The sequence below is a fragment of the Acomys russatus genome, chromosome 29, assembly GCF_903995435.1.
Source record: "Acomys russatus chromosome 29, mAcoRus1.1, whole genome shotgun sequence".
Taxonomy (NCBI): domain Eukaryota; kingdom Metazoa; phylum Chordata; class Mammalia; order Rodentia; family Muridae; genus Acomys; species Acomys russatus.
The window spans coordinates 39,776,892-39,798,305 of record NC_067165.1 but is presented as its reverse complement, the minus strand read 5'-3'; the positions used below and the strand labels follow the sequence as shown (position 1 = coordinate 39,798,305).

Sequence of the window (21,414 nt, the reverse complement as noted above, 5' to 3'; positions counted from 1 at the left end):
CAGTGCATGCCTGTAGCCCCACCTCCGAAAGGGCAGAAACAGAGAGCTATGGTTTTCTGGCTCCTAGCCTAGAAAACTTCAGTCCCAGATTCAGGGAGCGATCAGGTAGAGAGTGATGTGGAGGAGGGTGTGTGATGCAGTTTTCTGACTTGCCTGTGCACAGCCCTGTCTCCCACATGCACATATACTCACACTTAGACATGCTCACACAAAGAAGCACATACACCTGTTTTTTTAAAAGTAGGAGAAGCATGCATTAAATATGTACATAAATTTTCCTTGTAAGTCATTCCCTAAATAACTCAATACAACAATTATTTACATAGCATTTACATTTTATTAGGTATTGTAAGGAATGTAGAGACAATTTAAAGTATATGAGGGCATTTGCATAGGTTATATGTAAATACTTTGTCATTTTATAAAAGGAATTTTAAGGAGGGGCATGGTGCATATGTCTATAACGCCAGTGCCTAGGAGGCTGAGGCAGGGGAATCACTGCAAGCTGAGGCTAGCCTAGTTTGATTCATGGTTTTGTTATTTTTTTTCCTGGATTACTTTTCTCATAAAATGATTTATATTTATTATTTTAGAATGATTACTTTTATTTTTGTTTTGTTTTGATTTTTTAAAAAAACTATTTATTTATTATACAATGTTCTGCCTGCCTGCTAGAAGAGGGCACTGATCTCATTCTAGATGGCTGTGAGCCACCATGTGGTTGCTGGGAATTGAACTCAGGACCTCTGGAAGAGCAGACAGTGCTCTTAACCTCTGGGCCATCTCTCCAGCCCTTGTTTTGATTTTTGAGACAGAGTTTCTCTGTGTAACTCTATAGACCAGGCTGGCCTCAAGCTCAGAGATTCACCTGTCTCTACCTCCCAAGTGCTGGGATTAAAGGCACGCGCCACCACTGATTTTGTTTTATCTTTATTTATGTGTTGTAGGCTTTGAACTTTTCCAAACCTACTTTATTTGGGGTTCTTTAATGCTTACACCTCCCTTCCAGCCCACCTGCCCCAGACAGGAAAGGAAAGAGGTTCATAGAACAGAAGAAGTAGACCTTTTTTTTCTTTCTTTCTTTTTTTTAATTTTGAGACAGGGTTTTTCTGTGCAGCCTTGGCTGTCCTTGACTCACTTTGTAGACCAGGCTGGCCTCGAACTCACAGCGATCCGCCTGCCTCTGCCTCCCAAGTGCTGGGATTAAAGGCGTGTGCCACCACGCACGGCCTGTAGACCTTTTTTATACTCAGTTCCTTGGAGCAATTCTACTGGTATAGTCAGCAGGATTCCGATAGGCCAGTTAAACAGCAAACCAGCAATTCAGCAAAGGTGAGTGTAATGGCAGCTGCTAGAACCCGGAGCAGCAGCAGGATCCCTGAGCCTTGAAGCATTTGCTGGAACAGTTCTCTCTAGTAGTATCTCGAAGAGGAGTGATGAACAGCCAAGACCAAGAAGAAAAAGCACTCCCTCTTGTTTTGGGGGCATATATATATATATCTCCTCTCAGAGTCATACTAGAATGTTTATTGGCAAAGACCATGCCCCCCGCAAGAGGCGGGTCCTCTTCCAGTGAACAAACATCACCTGTTCTCTCACAAGTCTGTTTTCAGCGGAAAAACATACACATCCTCACCAAAGTCTGTTTAACATGCCACATTGGGATTAAAACAAAAACATGTTTACTACCACTACAGTGTGTAATGTCAGATTCGCCTGGAACTGGAGTCACAGATGGCTGTGAGCCGTCTGGCCATATGTGGATGCTGGGAACCAAACTTCTGTCCTCTGAAAGAGCAGCAATGCTTTTCCACTGAGCCCTCACTCCAACTCCTACAAAAAATGATTTTAAAAACCTACGAGGGTTGGGCATGGTGGCGCACACCTTCGATCCCAGCACTCGGGGAGGCAGAGACAGGTGGATCACTATGAGTTCAAGGCTACCTGGTCTACAAAGTGACTCCAGAACAGCCAAAGCTAACACAGAGAGACCCTGTCTGGAAAAGCCAAAAATAAATAAATAAATAAATAAATAGCTAGGCATGGTGGCGCATGCCTTTAGTCCCAGCACTCGGGAGGCAGAGGCAGGCAGATCGCTGTGAGTTCAAGGCCAGCCTGGTCCACAAAGTGAGTCCAGGACAGCCAAGGCTACACAGAGAAACCCTGTCTCAAAAAACAAAATAAAACAACAACAAAAAAAAAGTGGAGGGAGGGGTTGGAGAGATGGCTCATGGTTAAAAGCACCGTCTGCTCTTCCAAAGGTCCCGAGTTCAATTCCCAGCAACCAGACAGTGGCTCACGACCATCTGTAATGAGATCCAGTGCTTTCTTGTGGCAGGCAGGGGCAGGCGCACATGTGGGCAGAATACTGTATAAATAATAAACAAATCTTTTTTAAAGAGAGAGAGAGAGAGAGAGAGAGAGAGAGAGAGAGAGAGAGAGAATATCCAGTGCATGCTTTTAGTCCCAGCACTGAGGAGGCAGAAGTAGACAGAGATCTGAATTTGAGGTTAGCCTAGTCAACAGAATGAGTTTCAGGACAAGCAGGGCTACAAAGAGAAACCCTGTCTCAAAACAAAAGCAAAGAAGAGAGTGAAGTCACTTTTCAACGGGGCTCCTTGCTGTTGAAATGGGCAAGTTCGTGAAACCTGGGAAAGTGGCACTGGTCCTGGCTGGACGCTACTCCGGATGCAAAGTTATCATCATGAAGAACATCGGTGATGGCACCTCAGGCAGCCCTCATAGCCATGCCCTGGTGGCTGGAATTGACCGCAATCCCCGAAAACTGACAGCTGCCATGGGCAAGAAGAAAATCACTAAGAGGTCAAAGATCAAGTCCTTTGTGAAAGTTAGTAACTACAATCACCTCATGCCCACCAGGCACTCTGTGGATATTCCCTTGGACAAGACTGTCGTCAACAAGGATGTCTTTAGAGACCCAGCCCTGAAACTCAAGGCCAGGTGGGAGGCCAAGGTTAAGTTTGAGGAACGATACAAGACAGGGAAGAACAAATGGTTTTTCCAGAAGCTTCCCTTTTAGGTACATTTTCATTTCCATGATTTAAAAAAAAATTTTAATTAATTAAAAAAAAAAAACCAAAGAAGAGCCAGGCGGTGGTGGTAGCCAGCTTTAACCCAGCACTCCACCCTGGAGGCAGAGGCAAGTGGATCTCTGTGAGCTTGAGTCCACCCTGGTCTGCAGAGCGAGTCTCTGGACAACCAGGACTACACAGAGAAAACCTTGTCTCAAAACAAAACAAAAACAAAAACAAACAGGGAAGGAAGGTTCGGGATGTAATATAGGAAAAAATAAATTAATAATAAATAAATAAGTAAAGGAGGAAAAGAAGAAGAGCAGAGATGTCACCAGTGGATCATAACTCCCAAAGGGCTTCATTTTATACTCCAAAACCAGGGGCTGGCGAGATGGCTCAGAGGTTACAAGCACTGTCTGTTTTTCCAAAGGTCATAAGTTCAATTCCCAGCAACCACATGGTAGCTCATCTATACTCTAAAGCCACAAGGTGGGGTGAGCAAGCAAGCTAACAGAAACATACTCAGCAGTTAGCTTAGGGGCTTTTAGTTTTCAAAGGCATGTGCTACAGTTGACAGATTGTAAATTGACAGCTTGTGGTCAGGTTGCTAAGGGCAACGACCTATTGTTTCAGCTATTTTCCCAGGTCATTCTGTTCCAGGTAGCCAGCTAAGTTTTGCTTGGCAGCAGGTGGTCCCAGCAGTACTTTAGTAGGGGAGTTGCTAGATAAATCAGTGAAACACTAAGTAAGAGTTGGTCTTTTCTGTCTCCTTCTACTTCACTGCCTAAGCCTTGAGTGTTGGCCTTCCTGCATGCACGGAAAGGTATCCTGGGACTTGGAAGGCCAGGAGCCACCCAGCTCTGAAGAGAGAAGGTGTTCCAACGGAAGCGCATCCTGAGACACAGGAACCCGGGAACCACACAGCTCTGAGAGGAAAGCCTCTTCAGCAGAGGTGTTGCAGCTCCCAGAGGAGTGTATCCCCAGCTGAGCTGAGGAGCTCAGGGGCCTGAGCCTCGCCCACTTCTCTTCTTCACTTCATTACTTCTTGGCTGCTTCTGCTGAAAGTCACACCAGGCAGCAAATCTCAAAGACATTTGCTGGGAGGGTTCAGAGAGTGAATGGATGACCTCAGGGCTGGCTGTCTCTTCTCCCAGGAGAAGACAGCAGGGACCTGAACAAAGGGCAGGGCTTATATAGGACTTCTTTAGGGGGTGGAGCTTTCAGGGCAGAGATTTCTAGAGTGAAGATTGGTGGGATTTCAAGTACTGAGCTCAAGTACTGAGTTCAGGGATTGGTGAGGTTTTGTGGGAAGCTCGGGGATTCGTGGCTTTTCCCACCCCTTTCCCTTGTATCAGGTCCCTGGATTAGGATGGGAAGATCCTCCTGGCTGCATATGGCTTTGGTGGAGGTGCCATCACTGCAGAGCGGCTAAAGGTGCTGTGGACAGTTCCTGCGGTGGTATCTCAGGACAGCAGGCTACAGCAGGAAGGAGGGGCCGCTTTGATGGCTCTTGGGGTGCTGCTCAGTGAGTACACTGAATAGCTGAGATTGTAGCCTATGCCACAAAACCCATCTTCTATATATGGCTACTGAAGTCATGTAGGACAGTGTCCTTCTTTGGGGAAGAAGCAGGTTGAATGTTGCAATATGGACATCTTACCTTCAAGTTGCCTGGGTGGGGGGAGTGACAGTGAACACACGCTGGCTATTCACATGCATGGTCAGAAAAGCCGAGATTACAAAATCTCAGCCAGTTACAGCAGAGGTCTTTGTGGCCCCTATGGCCAACAGATGATCCAAGGGAGGAAAGAAGACAGTGTGGCTCAACACAGCTCAGTGGACAGTGTTGGTTGAAACTTCGAGAGTCTGATCCTGAGCAGTTTATTTTAGGCATATTTAAGTACATCAAAATTTGGTGAACAAGGGTCTGGAGAGGTGGCTCAGAGGTTAAGAGCACTGGCTGCTCTTCCAAAGGTCCTAAGTTCAATTCCCAGAAGCCACATGACGGCTTACAACCATCTCATAATGAGATCTGATGCTCTCTTCTGGCCTTCAGGAGTTATATGCAGGTAGGCCACTGTGTATGTAATAAGTAAGTAAAATTAAAAAAAAAAAAAAACGGTAAACAAGGCGGGCATGGTGACGCACACCTTTAATCCCAGCGCTGGGGAGGCAGAGGCAGGTGTGTGAATTCAAGGCCAGCCTAGTCTACAAAGCCAGTCCAGGACAGCCAAGGCTACACAAAGAGACCCTGTCTCGAAAAAACAAAAACAAACAAACAAACAAACAAAATTTGGTAAACTAGCCAGGTGTGGTGGCACATGGCTTTAATCCCAGCACTTGGGAGGCAGAGGCAGGCGGATCACTGTGAGTTCAAGTCCTGCATTCCTTCCCCTGAAGGAACAACCCTGTGTGCTAATATTCCAGGCTCGGGCTTATCTGTGAGCACAAATGACTCCATGCTGCCTGCAAGTCGCATATGAGTGGCAGCTACACTGCAATGTATTATATTGTTACTTTCTGTTTTGTTTTGTTTAAGTTTTTAAGGGTTATTTTTGTTAGATGTGTATGTTTGAGTGTGGATTTGCACATGAGTGCAGATGCCCAGGTTGGCCAGAAAGGGTTTCAGATGCCCTGAAGTTGGAGTTGCAGGCCGCTGGGAGAGGCCGGATGCAGGTGCTGAGAACTGAACTCAGGGCCCACTGCAAAAACAATAGGCAATTCTCTTAACACTGGAGTCATTTGTTTGTTTTTTACTTTGCTTTTAGTTTGGTTGTTTTTCATAAATAAATAAACAGACAGAGATTCAACACTTTCTCCTGGCCTCTCTCAACACCAAGCATGACCACAGTACACAGAAATGTATGCAAAATACACATACAAGATTTTTTAAAGGTTTTTTTTTTTTTTTGAGACAGGGTTTCTCTGTGTAGCCTTGACTGTCCTGGACTCACTTTGTAGACCAGGCTGGCCTCGAATGCACAGTGATCCACCTGCCTCTGTCTCCCGAGTGCTGGGATTAAAGGCGTGCACCACCACGCCCGGCCCTAAAGTTTTATTTTAAATTATAATAACAATAACAACAACAGCCCCACAGGTGTGGTGGATCACACTTGTAATACTAGTATTCAAGGTATAGAAACAATAAAGGCCAGCATAGGCTGGGCGGTAGTGGTGCACGCCTTTCATCCCAGCACGCGGGAGGCAGAGGCAAGTGGATCTCTGTGAGTTCAAGGCCAGCCTGGTCTACAAACCAAGTCCAGGACATCCAAGGCTACACAAAGAAACCCTGTCTCGAAAAAAATAAAAAAATAAAAATAAAATAAAGCCCAGCATAGGCTATACACTAAATTAGAAGTCAGCGTGAGCTAGATGAGGCTCGGTCTCAAAAAGAAATAGCTCTGCAAAGAGAGCCCAGACCAACCAAGGCTACACAGAAAAACCCTGTCTCAAAAAATAAAACCAAAAACCAACCAACCAAACAAACAAACAAAACAAAATAACTGATTAAATTAGAACAAAAAATAAAAACAACAACAACAACAAACCAGGGTCTAGGCAGATATGGTGGCACATACCTTTAATCCCAGCTCTAGGGAAGCAGAGGCAGGCAGGGCCCTCTGAGCTCAAGGGCAGGTGTGATGATGCCTATCTGTACTCCCAGAACTCTGGGGAAATAGTGTGGAGTTTTCTTTGGTTTTGGTTTTTGCTGTTGATTTGAGACACGGTTTCTCTGGGTAGCCTTGGCTGTCCTGGATTCACTTTGCAGACCAGGCTGGCCTCCCAACTCAGAGTGATGGACCTGCCTCTGCCTCCAGCATCCTGAGATTACAGGCATGCACCACCAAGTCTGAAATACTGTGATTTTTAGACCCTGCCTAAAAAAATTATAGTTGGTCCCAGCTAGATGGCTGAGCAGCTAAGCTTGCCAGCTGCCAGGCCCAAAGACCCAGATGTAGGAGGAGAGAAGCAACTCCTGAAAGTTGTCTCTGACCTCCACACGTGTGCCCACATGTATACACAGAGGCAAGAACACAAAATGAATAAATAGGGATGCAATAATTGTTTTAAATTGTTACAGTTCTTGAGTTTGCCAGGGGCGGCAGCACAGGTTTGTAATCCCTGATCCAGGGAGGTGGAGCTGCAGGAACCAGGAGTTCAGCTTCCGCTGCTCGAAACCCTGTCTCAGAAAACCAGCTCAGGGACTCACATCTGTAATCCCAACACTGGAGCAACAGGGAAGTTCCAGGCCAGCCAAAGACTACACAGAGAGAAAGAAGAAGAAGAAGAAGGAGGAGGAGGAGGAGGTACACGCCTTCAATCCCAGCACTGGGGAGGCAGAGGCAGGCAGATCACAGTGAGTTTTAGGCCAGCCTGGTGTACAAAGTGAGTCCAGGACAGCCAAGAGTACACACAGAGAAACCCTGTCTTGAAAAATCAAAGGAAATGCCGGGCGTGGTGGCACACGCCTTTAATCCCAGCACTCGGGAGGCAGAGGCAGGCGGATCGCTGTGAGTTCGAAGCCTGCCTGGTCTACAAAGTGAGTCCAGGATGGCCAAGGCTACACAGAGAAACCCTGTCTCGAAAAACCAAAAAAATAAAAATAAAAATAAAAATAAAAAATAAAGGAAAAAAGAAAGAAAGAAAGAAAATCCAAAACCAAAAATAAAGGAATAGCACTGGGTGGAAGGACTCGTGCCTATAATCGCAGCATTCTGAAGGCTGCGGCAGGAAGATTGTCCAGGAGTTCAAGGCCAGCCTGGGCTGTAATGGAAGTTCAGGGCCAGACATTAATCTCCCTTCTCACAAGGCCACCTCCTTACTAGGTTGCTGTGAGGAGGAAATAAGTTCATTGACAAATTTAAGGTAGGAACACAGCCTGGAGCGCTGGCAGATCTGTGATTCCAGCCCTACTCGCCACCCACCCCAAGGGAGGCAGAGGTAGGAAGAACACAGCAAGTCAAGGCCAACCACCCGGCAGGACTCAATTTCAGAGAATAAAGCGGCTGTGTAAACCTTTGTCTGCTAAACTTTGAATCTGATACATGTATACAGCAAGAAATTTAACTCTCGGCTACATAGTTACAGCTGCTGCCTTGGTGGTATCAGCCCGCCTTCAGCCTTCACAAAGTTAAACCAGGACATTAATTGGAACAGAAATCCTGAAACTTCCAAGTATTTTCCGCTGAAGGACTCAAATCCTAGGGCGACCGCTTAGCTTACACTTATGGTGATTTAATGCAAGATACTTAACTGCGCTGTGCCTCAGTTTCCTCACTTATCAAAAGAGGAGTGTATCAAACACCTGTCACAACAGACTGCTAAGGCAGCATCCACACTTGAGAGCCAGAGGATGAATTCCAAGCGCTAGGTACCGTGACTACCTCGAGAATTTCGGGGGTAAGGTTGTAAAGACTTCGTGGAAGGGAGCGATCCTTACTCATGCCCGTCTCAAAACTAAAGTTTTGCAGAGTGGGGGTGGTGCACGCCTTTAACTCCAGCACTTGAGAGGCAGAGGCAAGCAGATCTCTACAGAGATCCTGGTCTACAGAGTGAGCAGAGACTATACAGAGAAACCCTGTCTCGAAAAAACAAACAAACAAACAAAAAAACATAAATAAATAAATAAATAAAAAGAACTTAAATTTTCGGGGTTTGGACAAATACTTGACCTCCCTCTAGCTCCAAGCCAACTTTCCAGTCTCACAGTCCACGCGCCCCCACACTATACAATAAATTGGGGGAACCGTGGCGAGTTAAGAGGTAAGAGGACAGCGTGGGCTCCACAGTGACTGTCTCTAAAACAACAGTACTTGGTGGCAAAAAAAACTATCCCTAAATCCAAGGTCAATGGTAGAACATTTGCCTGCCATTCATAAGATTCTGGGTTGTTTTTTTTTTCCCCTAGAGCCAGAGCGTGCAAAATGGTACTTGACACAAAGTAGTACTTCGGACAGATCAAAGTTAGTGTCTCCAAGTTTGGAAATTATCGAGCAATGGCAAAGGACGTTTTAGACTGGGCGATTAGACCAGGAACCTAAGATTCCCAGGGAGGCCCAGGGCCCGCCGACGCCCCTGGCTCCGCCCCTTCCCTCCTGGCCCCGCCCCTCCCGCTCCGGTCCCGCCTCACTCTTCCCCGCCTACGCTAGTCTCGCGCACTTTCAATGGGCGCGAGCTCCTCCGCTAGGGTCGGCGGTTGGTCGGGCGAAGCCATCTGCCACGTTACGTGAGGGGGGATCTGGAAGCTTACGTTAGCCACGCTGTCCTTCCAGTGGTCAGCTTTTCAGACCCAGCCACTCTCCTTCCTGTATTCTTCCGTTTAGTTATGCATGCTCGAGCGCCTGCTAGGACCCGAGCCACTTTGAGGAGGGAGCATCTGCGGCTGCGCGCGGTGAGCTCCCCTCCTGGACGGGAGCATGTGGGAGGGGCCAAGGGCGGGCGGGGCCGGGAGGCGGTCCTACCGCCATTTTGTGGGCACAAAGCGGTAGCTCTGGTCATTTCGGCTTGCTCGCCAGTCTCTTTTCCTTGCTTGCGCTTCCTGGTTGCAGCGGCCTAGTGGGTGAGTTGCTCGCCGAGGGCGGCTTCTGTGCTTCGGGTGTTGCTTCGGGGGAGGGCCGAGGTGACCTAATGGAAGCGAATGGAGCGGGGCCTAGTTGGCCTCGCGCCGCCGCGTCGTTAGGGCCTTGCGCGGGCGGCAGACGGAGCGGGACGCCGGGCCTGCTGGGCCGGGAAACCGCGGGCGGAAGTTTGTTACGTCCCCGGGCCTCCAGCAATGCTTGTCCCTAAGGGCTTGGGGCCACTCGTTGTCACCTAGGACTTTATACTCTCGCAGCCCCACCCCAGGGCGAGTTGAAAGGCTGGGGTGGGGGTGGGGGTGGGGGCAGAATCAACGTCGTCCATCGCGCTTGGCCTTCTGGGAAGTGGCGGCCTGTCGTTGGAGGAGCCGTCTTTTCTCTCCTCGACGTCCGAGTTTAGTGATCCCTTTCCGAAAAATGAGGACCGGAGGGACTGGATCTCTGTTTTGACCATCAGTTCCCGTGTTCCACCAACACAGTCAGGATTTCACCTGATTTCAATGCACAGCTAATTTCTTAGACCCACTTGTAAAGCACGTGCTAAACCCAATTTAGCTCTTCAGGCTTTAGAATAGATTGGTTAAAGATGACCTAAAACATGTAATCTGTAATCCGTTCCAGGTGAGAACGGTGGCTACAAGGGAAAAAAAATCAGGACGAAATACTTAATTTTTTTTTTGTTTTTTTGTTTTTCTTGGTTTTTCCAGACAGGGTTTCTCTGTAGCCTTGCCCATCCTGGACTCACTTTGTAGAGCAGTCTGGCCTCGAACTCACAGCGATCCGCCTGCCTCTGCCTCCCGAGTGCTGGGATTAAAGGCGTGCGCCACCACGCCCGGCGAAATACTTAGTTCTTTAACGTCTTGGTTTTGTCTGGTTTTATAGCCAACAACAGGCCATGTGATATCACTGTTGGGATTTTAGCACCTGGAGCATATATTACGCCCTGAGAAAATACGCATTTAATAAGTGAACTGGCTGCGGGGGGGATCACATTTTTATTTTCAGATTTCCCCCCCCCCATCAATTTTCAGGGATGATAAATGAAACATTTCAGGTGGCAAGAATCTTCTTAGCAAGTGGGAACAATAGTGTGGTTTGACGGTGGCTAATTAGAGAGAGAGAGTTGCTCTAATTGTGTTGGTCTCTTTTCTTTAAGAACTTTAAGCAAAGATGTCTGAATATATTCGGGTAACGGAAGATGAAAACGATGAACCTATTGAAATACCATCAGAAGATGATGGGACAGTATTGCTGTCCACAGTTACAGCCCAGTTTCCAGGGGCCTGCGGCCTGCGCTACCGGAATCCAGTGTCTCAGTGTATGCGAGGTGTCCGGCTGGTGGAAGGAATTCTGCATGCCCCAGATGCTGGCTGGGGCAATCTGGTATATGTTGTCAACTATCCCAAAGGTTTGTTCATCGTTTTGGTTTTGCCATATTGTTGTCTGTGGTTATAGGCTTGTAAGCCACCCTAAGTTTGTTATTTCTGTGTGAGGTGGGAGGGAAGTGGGGTGTATGTGACCCAGGCTTTGGCCTTTTTGGCAGAAAGTCCCCTACAACCCTGCCCTTTTCATACGTTAGGCTATCAGAACGTACGTTGCCAAATTTAGGCAGTTCAAATTAGGTGAGATTTGGCATATTTTCTTCGTAGTCTTTGTTTTTCAAAACAGGGTTCTCTGTGGAGCCCTGGCTGTCCTAGAATTTCACTCTAGACCAGGTTGGCCTTGAGCTCAGATCTGCCTACCTCCTCCCAAGTACTGGGGTTAAAGGTGTGTGTGCCTTCACTGCCCAGCTTTTCCTTGCAGCCTTTTTGTTGTTGTTGCTTTTTGAGACAGGCTTTCTCTGCGTGGCCCTGGCTGTCCTGGACTCTGTAGATAGGTTAGTCTTGGAACTCACGGAAATTCACCTCCCTCTGCCTCCTCAGGTGCTGGAATTCTGGAATTACAGGCATGGGCGATTGGACCCTGCTTCCTTGCAGTCTTTTAAAGACTATTTGGTTATTTATTTGAGACAGGGTTTCTCTGTTATCTTGATTGTCCTGGACTCACTTTGTAGACCAGGCTGGCCTTGAACTGACAGCATCTGATTAACCTGCCCCTGCCTTCCAAGTGCTGGGATTAAAGGCTTGGACCACCACACCCTGCCTTTTAAGGTTTATTATTTATACAGTATTCTGCCTGCATGTGTGCCTGCTCACCAGAAGAGGGCTTTGGGTCTTATTATTGATGGTTGTGCGCTAGGAGTTGAACTCAGAACCTTTGGAAGAACAGACAGTGCTACTAACCTCTGAGCCATCTGTCCAGCCCCCAATAATAAAGGCAGAACTGTGTGTGGATATTCAAACACTTGAGAGGCTGAAGCAGGAAGATTTTTGAACTTGAGGCCAGCCTGGACTACATAACAAAACTGTCTCAGAAATGAAAGGCAGGACCCAGGCATGGTGGCATACGCCTGTAGTCCCAGCAAAGGCAGATTATTTGTGAGTTTGAGGGGGGGGGGAAGCGAGTCCAGGACAGCCAAGCTAGAGAGAGAAACATGTCTTGAAAAAACAAAAACAAATAAAAAATGAAAGGCCCTCTTTGTAGTCTTAACATCATTTTTGTCTCCTTACGATTTATGTTTTATGTTAATATTTCATTTGTGCCTCGTGCAGAGGGCATCTGGCCTTCAGAAACTAGAGTTGGATGTGGTTGTTTGTGCTTGTGTGTAGCCTTGCCTGTCCTGGACTCTTTGTAGACCAGGCTGGCCTCGAACTTACAAGAGATCCACCTGCCTCTGCGTCCTGAGTGCTGGGATGAAAGTTGTGTGCCACCTCGCCACGTATGAGGAAGCCAGGTCTGGTGTGCACATCTTTGATCCCAGCATACAGGGGGCAGAGGCTGGGGGATCTCTTTTAGAGTTTGAGGATAGCCTGGGCTGCACAATCACCCTGTTATTTTTTATAGCAATAGCCCACCAAGTTTGGTCAATATGCAAAGACTAATTAATATATGTCCAAAAAATTGGGAAGATTTAAAGATAGGGGCTTGTTTCCAAATCTGATACTTGGTTCACTGAGGTAGTATCCGCCTGTAATAATTACAGGGATGGTGGACGCTGAGCAGGCTACATCTCTGTAAACAGCCTGACCAAAGTTCTCTGTTAAAGAACCTGAAAGGTTAGGTGACACAAAAAGCACAATTAGTATGTGCGGTGGTGGCGCACACCTTTAATCCCAGCACTCGGGAGGCAGAGGCAGGTGGATCACTGAGTTCGAGGCCAGCCTGGTCTACAAAGTGAGTCCAGGATAGCCAAGGCTACACAGAGAAACCTTATCTCAGGAAACTAAGAAGAAAAGGCGGGGGTGTCATCCCCTGGATTAGATGTATTTGATACTATAAAATCAAAGTGAAGTAGTTTTTATTTTGAGAGGGAAATGCAGTTCATTACATCATTACAAAACCTGGGCCAGGGAGATAGTTGATCCACTAAAAACTTTTGCAAAGCAAGCCTGACAAGCACCTATTCTACCTCCAGAGCGCTGGAATTAAACATGTACACCATCACCCCCTAGCCTTGATTTTTAAGATTACACCTTTAATCCTAGCACTCAGGAGGCAGAGGCAGGTGGATCGATGTGAGTTCAGGCCAGCCCGGTCTACAAAGTGACTCCAGGCCAGCTAAGACTACACAGAGAAACCCTGTCGTGAACCCCCCCCAAAGATTTATTTATTTATTACTTGTACAATATTTGGCCTGCATTTGAGCCAACAGGCCAGAAGAGCATAGCACATCTCATTGTAGATGGTTGTGAGCCACCATGTGGTTGCTGGGAATTGAACTCAGGACCTATGGAAGTACAGCCAGTGTTCTTAACCGCTGAACCATCTCTTCAGCCTGTGACTGGGTTTCTTTGTGTAGCTTTGGCTGTCCTGGAACTCAATCTGTAGACCAGGCTGACCTCAAATTCACAGAGATCCACCTCCTGAGTGCTGGAATTAAAGTAGTGCTTTTTTGTTCATTTGTTTTTTGAGATAGTTGTCCTAGACTCACGTTGTAGACCGGGCTGGCCTTGAACTCACGGAGATCCGCCTGCCTCTGCCTCCCTGAGTGCTGTGATTATGGGAGAGTATGACCACACCCAGCTAAGTGGTACATTTTTTAAGTGCTAACTATTGTTTTCTGTTTGTTTTGCTTAGATAACAAAAGGAAAATGGATGAGACGGATGCTTCCTCAGCAGTGAAAGTAAAAAGAGCAGTCCAAAAGACATCTGATCTAATAGTGCTGGGTCTCCCCTGGAAAACAACAGAGCAGGATCTTAAAGACTACTTCAGTACTTTTGGAGAGGTTCTTATGGTTCAGGTAAGCTTTGATGCTATTGGGATGTATGAGTGCTTTGCTTACGTGTGTCCTTGGAGGTCGAGGGTTGGCTTCATTCAGGTCTCCTGGAATTGACAAGTAGTTGGGAACCACCATGTGGGTGCTGGGAACCACCAGGGTTTCTCTGTCCTGGAATTCAATGTGTGGACCAAGTTGGCCCGCAGCTCATGCGATTTCCCCCTACTTTTTACTCTACCTTCCTAGTGCTGGGATTAAAGGGGTGCCACCACTGCCTGGCTGTGTTCAGCCATTTTTAATGTGTTGAAAATGTGTTGTGTATATATTATATATTGCCCTTAATACTGTTAAGTTTTGTTGTATGAAGGTTTAAAGCAGTGGTTTTCAATCTGGGGGTCAAACCTTTCACAGGGATCGCATATTAGATATTTACGTTTTTCATAACAGTATCAAAAATTACAATTATGAAGTAGCAATGGAAATATATGGTTAGGGGTCACCATAACATGAACTGTATTACCAAGAAGAGACTTGATACCCTATGAGCATACACATGGGGAGGAGATCCTCCTCAGTCACAGTCATAGGGAAGGGAGTAAGGGGAAAATGGGGAGGATACAAGGGATGGGATAACAATTGAGATGTAATATGAATAAATTAATCAAATATATTTTTTAAAAACATGAACTGTGTTAAAAGGTTGCAGTGTCAGGAAGGTTGAGAGCTGGTGTAAAAAAATTGACTAGAACGTTAAGTTTTGTGCAAGTGAGTCATTCTCTGCTATTGATTCTGTCTTGAACAACTTAATTGCATCCAGTTGAAACTATTCAGATTTTTCTTGTGGGACAACTCTGATTTGGTGTTCTGTAGAATAAATTTCAATTGTCTTTTCATAGGTCAAGAAAGACCTTAAAACTGGTCACTCGAAAGGGTTTGGCTTTGTTCGATTTACGGAATATGATACCCAAGTGAAAGTAATGTCACAACGTCATATGATAGATGGGCGATGGTGTGACTGTAAACTTCCAAATTCTAAGGTATTTTGTGCTTTGTTTTCATGTATATTTTGGGTTTTTTTTTTTTTTTTTTTTTTTTTTTTTTTTTTTTTTTTTTTTTTTTTTTTTTTTTCCTGACAGGCTTCCTTTAAAAATCTTAAAATGACCAGGTGTGGTGGCTCAGACCTTTAATCCCAGCTCTTGGTAGGCAGAGACAGGCAGATCTCTGAGTTTGAGGCCAGCCTGGTCTTACAACGTGAGTCCAGGACAGCCAGGCCTACACAGAGAAACCCTGTCTTGAAACAAAACAAAACAAATGTATTTAGAAAAGCTAATGGCAGAATATGATTCTTGGAATCAATTTGCTTAATAGAAATCCAAAGTCATTAAAAAAAAAAAAAGAAAAGAAATCCAAAGTCATTAATGTGTACTGCATATTTAATGTGGATTGTTTTGTTAGTGTTTTGAAACAGGGTTTCTCTGTAGCCCTAGCTGTCCTGGAACTCTGTAGACCAGGCTGGCCTCAGAACTCAAATCCACCTGCTTCTGCCGCCTGAGTCCTGCGTTAAAAGTGTGTGCCAGCCTGCTTAATGTTGGCTTTAATGTTCTGGGGAACATAGTGTCCAGAGCTTTGTTGGGCAAGCACTTGACCACTGAGCTACATCCTCAATCCAGACCTAATCCAAGGAAGCAAATAAGACTTATTTGCATGCCGGGCGTGGTGGCACACACCTTTAATCCCAGCACTCGGGAGGCAGAGGCAGTTGGATCGCTGTGAGTTCGAGGCCAGCCTGGTCTACAAAGGGAGTCCAGGACAGCCACGGCTACACAGAGCGACCCTGTCTGGAAAAACCAAAAAAAAAAGAAGGCTGGGCGTGGTGGCGCACGCCTTTAATCCCAGCACTCGGGAGGCAGAGGCAGGCAGATCGCTGTGAGTTCGAGGCCAGCCTGGTCTACAAAGTGAGTTCAGGATGGCCAAGGCTACACAGAGAAACCCTGTCTTAAAAAAACAAAAACAAAAAGAAAGAAAGAAAGAAAGAAAAAGAAAAAAAGATTTATTTGGACCAGAGAGATATTTTACTTTGAGGCAGGGTCTCTACTTGGCCCTGGCTGTCCTGGAATTCACTCTGTAGATCAGGCTGGCCCCAACTCAGATTCCCCCTACCTCTACCCACCAAGCACTGGGGTTTAAGGCCTGTGCTACTATACCCAACCAGAACCCAAGTTTGAGTTGAGTATGGTAGTATGTGCTTGTGATCCCACCCCTGGTTGCAGGGTGGGGCAGGTCAATCCATGGAGCTTGCTGGTGTCAGTCTAGCCAAATTACAGATTCCATGAGGGATCCAGCCACAAAAAAGATGGTGGAGAATATCTAGCGTGGATCTCCATATTCTGTATAAAAGAAATTAAGACTGGGCATGGTGTTTTCTTTCATGCCTGTGATAGTAACAGGATCAGGAGTTCAAGGTTCCCCATGTATTAAGTTTAAAGCCATTCTTGGGTGTATGTAAAGGCCTGTTGTTTTGTGTGTAGCAGCTTTGCCCTGTCCATTGTAGTTCCATCATAATGAAAAGCCTTAAGCACTACAGCTGGGCAGATTTACCATCTGTCAACTCAACTGTGTCAGCCTGGCCTACTTCCCAGCCATATGCCCCTGCCTGCTAACCCTCTCATCCATCTTCGTTGTCTTAGAGATTCCTGAGATTGAAAGTTGCTGCCTCTCAGCCACCTATAGGCTGTTCATCTCTTTATTGGCCAATTAGATGATGGGAAATAAGTTTACACACAACATTGAGGTAGATTTCTTACATAGCAATGACAATACCAGAATCTGTTAGCATTTGGCTCACAGCAGCATACCTTAGTACAGTGAAATGAAGGTGGCCTCGTGGTTAGTACTTGTAGCTTTTGGAGATGGGTTTGTTTCAGTTTTCAACTCCAACATTACTGCAGTTCTGAGTGACTTCAATCCCTTCTGAGCTTAAAAGGCACCAAGCATGCGTTTAGTGAGCATAGATGCATGAAGGGTAAACACTGAGAAGATCCCAGCACCAGGGGCACAGGTCAGCCAGTGGTACACACAGTAAGAGCTTGTCTCAAAAAGTGGGGGGTGGGGGTGGCTGGGTGCAATGGCAGACTCGGAGGCAGAGACAGGCAGAAAGCATGCCTTTATGTATTCATTATTTCTGCTGTTCCCTTTTGACCAGCAAAGCCCAGATGAACCTTTGAGAAGCAGAAAGGTGTTTGTTGGACGTTGTACAGAGGACATGACTGCTGAGGAGCTTCAGCAGTTCTTTTGTCAGTATGGAGAAGTGGTAGACGTCTTCATTCCCAAGCCATTCAGAGCTTTTGCCTTTGTTACCTTTGCAGATGATAAGGTATTTTTCTTCTTACTTTGTTCCAGGGCTGGGAATGGATCTGGTTCGGTGCTACTCTACTCTATGTGCCCAGCATGGTACACCAAATGTTGAGCTCAGTTTCCAGCACTAAAAATGATGAGAGGGATTTGTTCAGGTTGATTGCCACTCTACTTTTCTGACGACAGAGTAGCTGTATATAGTTGTAAGGTGCCCTTTAGGTGTTTGCATTATTTGGACTTGTGGGTCTGTTAAGCTACAAGTGTTTCTAACACTAAAGGGTGCTGATGGGCTTCAAGTAAAACAAGCATTGATTGCCTGTTTTATCCTCCTGCTTAGCCGGATTATACTAAGATCTGGGTTTTATTGCTGTGTTGGTGTTTTGAGTCGGTAGTTTAATCATCATTTACATCCCTTGTTTCTTATAGGTTGCCCAGTCTCTTTGTGGAGAGGATTTGATCATTAAAGGAATCAGCGTGCATATATCCAATGCTGAACCTAAGCATAATAGCAATAGACAGTTAGAAAGAAGTGGAAGATTTGGTGGTAATCCAGGTGGCTTTGGGAATCAGGGTGGGTTTGGTAACAGTAGAGGGGGTGGAGCTGGCTTGGGAAATAACCAGGGTGGTAATATGGGTGGAGGGATGAACTTTGGAGCTTTTAGTATTAATCCAGCGATGATGGCTGCAGCCCAGGCAGCTTTGCAGAGCAGCTGGGGTATGATGGGCATGCTAGCCAGCCAGCAGAACCAGTCAGGCCCCTCTGGTAATAACCAAAGCCAGGGCAGCATGCAGAGGGAGCCAAATCAGGCGTTTGGTTCTGGAAATAATTCCTACAGTGGTTCTAATTCTGGTGCCCCTCTTGGATGGGGGTCAGCATCAAATGCAGGGTCAGGCAGTGGTTTTAATGGCGGCTTTGGCTCAAGCATGGAGTCTAATAAATCCTCTGGCTGGGGAATGTAGGCAGCGGAGTGGGTTGGTTGGTAGGTAGGTGTAGAATGGTGGGTTCAAATTTTTCTAAACTCATGGTAAGTATATTGTAAAATAAATATGTACTAAATTTTCAGATTGGTTTGTTCGGTGTGGAGTATATTCAGCAGTATTTTTGACATTTTTCTTTAGAAAGAGGAAAAGCTAAATGAATTTTATAAGTTTTGTTAGATAAAGGGTTAAAATACTGAGTGGGTGAAAGTGAACTGCTGTTTGCCTAATTGGTAAACGATTCCTACAATTGATCTCAGAAGGTTTCTCTGTTATCTTAATCTATCATTGGACTTGTTAAATGGATTCTTTGCATGTTCAGAGTAGAAACCATTGGTTAGAACTACATCCTTTTCTCCTTATTTTAATTTGAATCCCACCCTATGAATTTTTTCCTTAGGAATATCTCCATTTGGGAGATCATGATGTCATGGTGTTTGGTTCTTTTGGTTTTGTTTTTAACACTTGTCTTCCTTCATATACGAGAATACAATATGAAGCCTTCATTTAATCTCTGCAGTTCATCTCATTTCAAATGTTTATGGAAGAAGCACTTCATTGAAAGTAGTGCTGTAAATATTCTGCCATAGGAATACTTCTGTCTTATGCTTTCTCATCCAAGAATTCGTCATCACGCTGCACAGGCTGCGTCTTTGACGGTGGGTGTTCCATTTTTATCCGCTACTCTTTATTTCATGGAGTCGTATCAACGCTATGAACGCAAGGCTGTGATATGGAACCAGAAGGCTGTTTGAACTTTTGAAACCTTGTGTGGGATTGATGGTGGTGCCGAGGCATGAAAGGCTAGTATGAGCGAGAAAAGGAGAGCGCGTGCAGAGACTTGGTGGTGCAAAATGGATATTTTTTAACTTGGAGAGATGTGTCACTCAATCCTGTGGCTTTGGTGAGAGAGTGTGCAGAGAGCAATGATAGCAAATGCGTACGAATGTTTTTGCATCAAAGGACATCCACATCTGCTGGAAGACTTGAGCTTTGTTCTTAGAAAACCCACTTTAGTTGAATGTGTTAAGTGAAATACTTGTACTCCCCTCCCCCTCTGTCAACTGCTGTGAATGCTGGATGGTGTGTGTTCTCCTCTGTCACTGATCTGGAGGTGTGGGAACGTGAGCTGAAGCTGATGGGCTGCGAACATGGACTGAGCTTGTGGAGTGCTTTGCAGGAGAACGTGGAAGCAGAGTTCTCCAGTGAGCTCAGGTGTCTCAGAGGAGGGTGGAAGTTCTCATGTCTGTTAGCTACTCATAAGAATGCTGTTTGCTGCAGTTCTGTGTCTTGTGCTTGGATGCTTTTTATAAGAGTTGTCATTGTTGGAAATTCTTAAATAAAACTGATTTAAATAATATGTGTCTTTGTTTTGCAGCCCTGAATGCAAAGAATTCATAGCAGTTAATTCCCCTTTTTGACCCTTTTGAGATGGAACTTTCATAAAGTTTCTTGGCAGTAGTTTATTTTGCTTCAAATAAACTTATTTGAAAAGTTGTCTCAAGTCAAATGGATTCATCACCTGTCATGCATTGACACCTGATACCCAGACTTAATTGCTATTTGTTCTTGCATTGTCCAAAGCAAAAGCTTTTCCTTGGGTTTTGTTTTTAATCTAGTTTTTCTTAAGTCTGGGTGACCACACCTAAAATGGTAAGCAGTTACCCTCCAGCTTATTCTGAGTGCCTCTGTGCATTTGAGTGATTTTCAATTTACGTGGCTGTATAAGTCTCCATTGGGAAATCATGCCTTCTAAAAATACTGATTGGTTGGGATAGGGGGCAAACAGCTGTTTTCAGGTGCTTTGTAGCAAAGCACATCAATGGAAAAGAGGGGACGATGAGCACCTTCCTGTTTGGGATTTGAAAAGTGGAATTAATTGCAATAGGGACGAAGTAGAAGTCTTCAAGAAAGCGGTGTGTCTGATGGGTGGGCGGCATGTCTTCTGTGCCAGTCTTAAGTGAGGCAGGAGTGTGGGGAACATACAGTGATGAGTAAATATGATCACGAAATCAGATTAGACTCATAATGCATTGTTAAGAATGTAAAAGCAATAATACATTATTGTACTTTTCTGTACTGAGAACTGAGGGGCTCGTTTTCTAACTGGAAGAATGTGACAGTTTTTGTGTTGGTAGTTTCCCTAATGCCCTTAACCTACATAGGTTGATAAATAGGCTTGTCACTTTGCAAGTTTCGTGTTTTAAAATTTTATATCCTTTAGAGACTTGTTAATGAACACATTTCATTATTCAGTATCCTCTGTAAAAGGGTCATGAGTTATTGTAAATTTTTTTCTCTGCATCTAAACCTGCATGATTTCCAAACCCTGTACATCTGAATTTTGCATTTTAGCACTTGCACTATTACTCAGCAGCAGTAACATGGTAACATTAAAATGGTTTTCGGGGACCTCCAAAGACTAAAATTGGCACGCCGTCCAGGAGTCCTGGGGTAAGTTACTTGTCAATGGCATGGTTTTGATCCCTTATTTGCACTTGTTAAAAGAGTTACTGGTCATGGAAGGCTTTCAATGTTGAGTAGCCTTTTAACGTGTATATATAGTATGGCATAGCTGTAGTTAGTTACTTGCCCTAAATGAAGTTTTAGAAATAAACTACTTGGCAACAATTTGTTTTTGAAAGTCTATTTGGTCATCAAAATGCGTTCATCCTAAAAAACTAAAAAAGCAAAACTCTTTGAACCACAGTTGAATAAAAAAGTTTTCTTGCCACCAACAGTTTAGTGTCTGGAATCTTACTGGAAAAAAATGTCTATTTCATGACAGTAAATATAGAAGCAGTGGCTTTGTGGGGAGAGGCAGTACAGCGTTTTCATCCTTTAAAGATGGGGCCTCCAGTTGGCTGTGATGACAACTGCTTTAATCCTAGAAGCAGGTGTGTCAGGGTTGCAGGCTAGCTGTTATTCTATAGTGAGGCCCTGCCTCAAACTTGTTGGAAGAGTAAAATCAAATGTCTGTATCTTAAGCAAGGAAAAAGCAGTTTATTTCATGGTTAGTTGGTTTTGTTACATAGAATAATTCCTGAGTCTGTATGGTATACAATTCTGCTTTCTATAGTGGGGTCTGTTTACCTGAAAATGGCCAGGTAGAATGGCACACACTTAATACTGAAGCAGAATGGTAAGTTTGAGACC

General features: G+C 45.2%; 2 protein-coding genes across 7 annotated transcripts; both read left to right on the top strand.

Annotated features, from left to right (window-relative positions):
- The first annotated feature begins 2,629 nt into the window (after nucleotides 1-2,629).
- Nucleotides 2,630-3,040, top strand: LOC127211864 (60S ribosomal protein L27-like). Its single transcript, XM_051171952.1, has one exon. It carries the CDS (start codon nucleotides 2,630-2,632, stop codon nucleotides 3,038-3,040), a length of 411 nt encoding a protein of 136 aa, XP_051027909.1.
- Nucleotides 3,041-9,467: 6,427 nt separating this feature from the next.
- Nucleotides 9,468-20,026, top strand: Tardbp (TAR DNA binding protein). Of its 6 annotated transcripts, XR_007833413.1 has the most exons (8): nucleotides 9,468-9,594; nucleotides 10,767-11,018; nucleotides 13,787-13,950; nucleotides 14,823-14,963; nucleotides 17,129-17,299; nucleotides 17,707-17,833; nucleotides 18,779-18,917; nucleotides 19,637-20,026. XR_007833413.1 is itself a non-coding variant. In XM_051171026.1 (7 exons), the coding sequence occupies exons 2-7, from the start codon at nucleotides 10,781-10,783 to the stop codon at nucleotides 18,832-18,834; spliced, it is 888 nt and encodes a 295-aa protein (XP_051026983.1). In that variant the 5' UTR covers nucleotides 9,468-9,594; nucleotides 10,767-10,780; the 3' UTR covers nucleotides 18,835-19,616. The 6 variants fall into 6 exon arrangements, 5 of the variants coding, with proteins under 5 accessions (XP_051026983.1, XP_051026985.1, XP_051026982.1 ...); XM_051171026.1 differs by lacking the exon at nucleotides 19,637-20,026 and having other exon boundaries at nucleotides 17,707-17,824; nucleotides 18,779-19,616; XM_051171028.1 differs by lacking the exon at nucleotides 19,637-20,026 and having other exon boundaries at nucleotides 17,707-17,824; nucleotides 18,659-19,616.
- The last annotated feature ends 1,388 nt before the right edge of the window (nucleotides 20,027-21,414 follow it).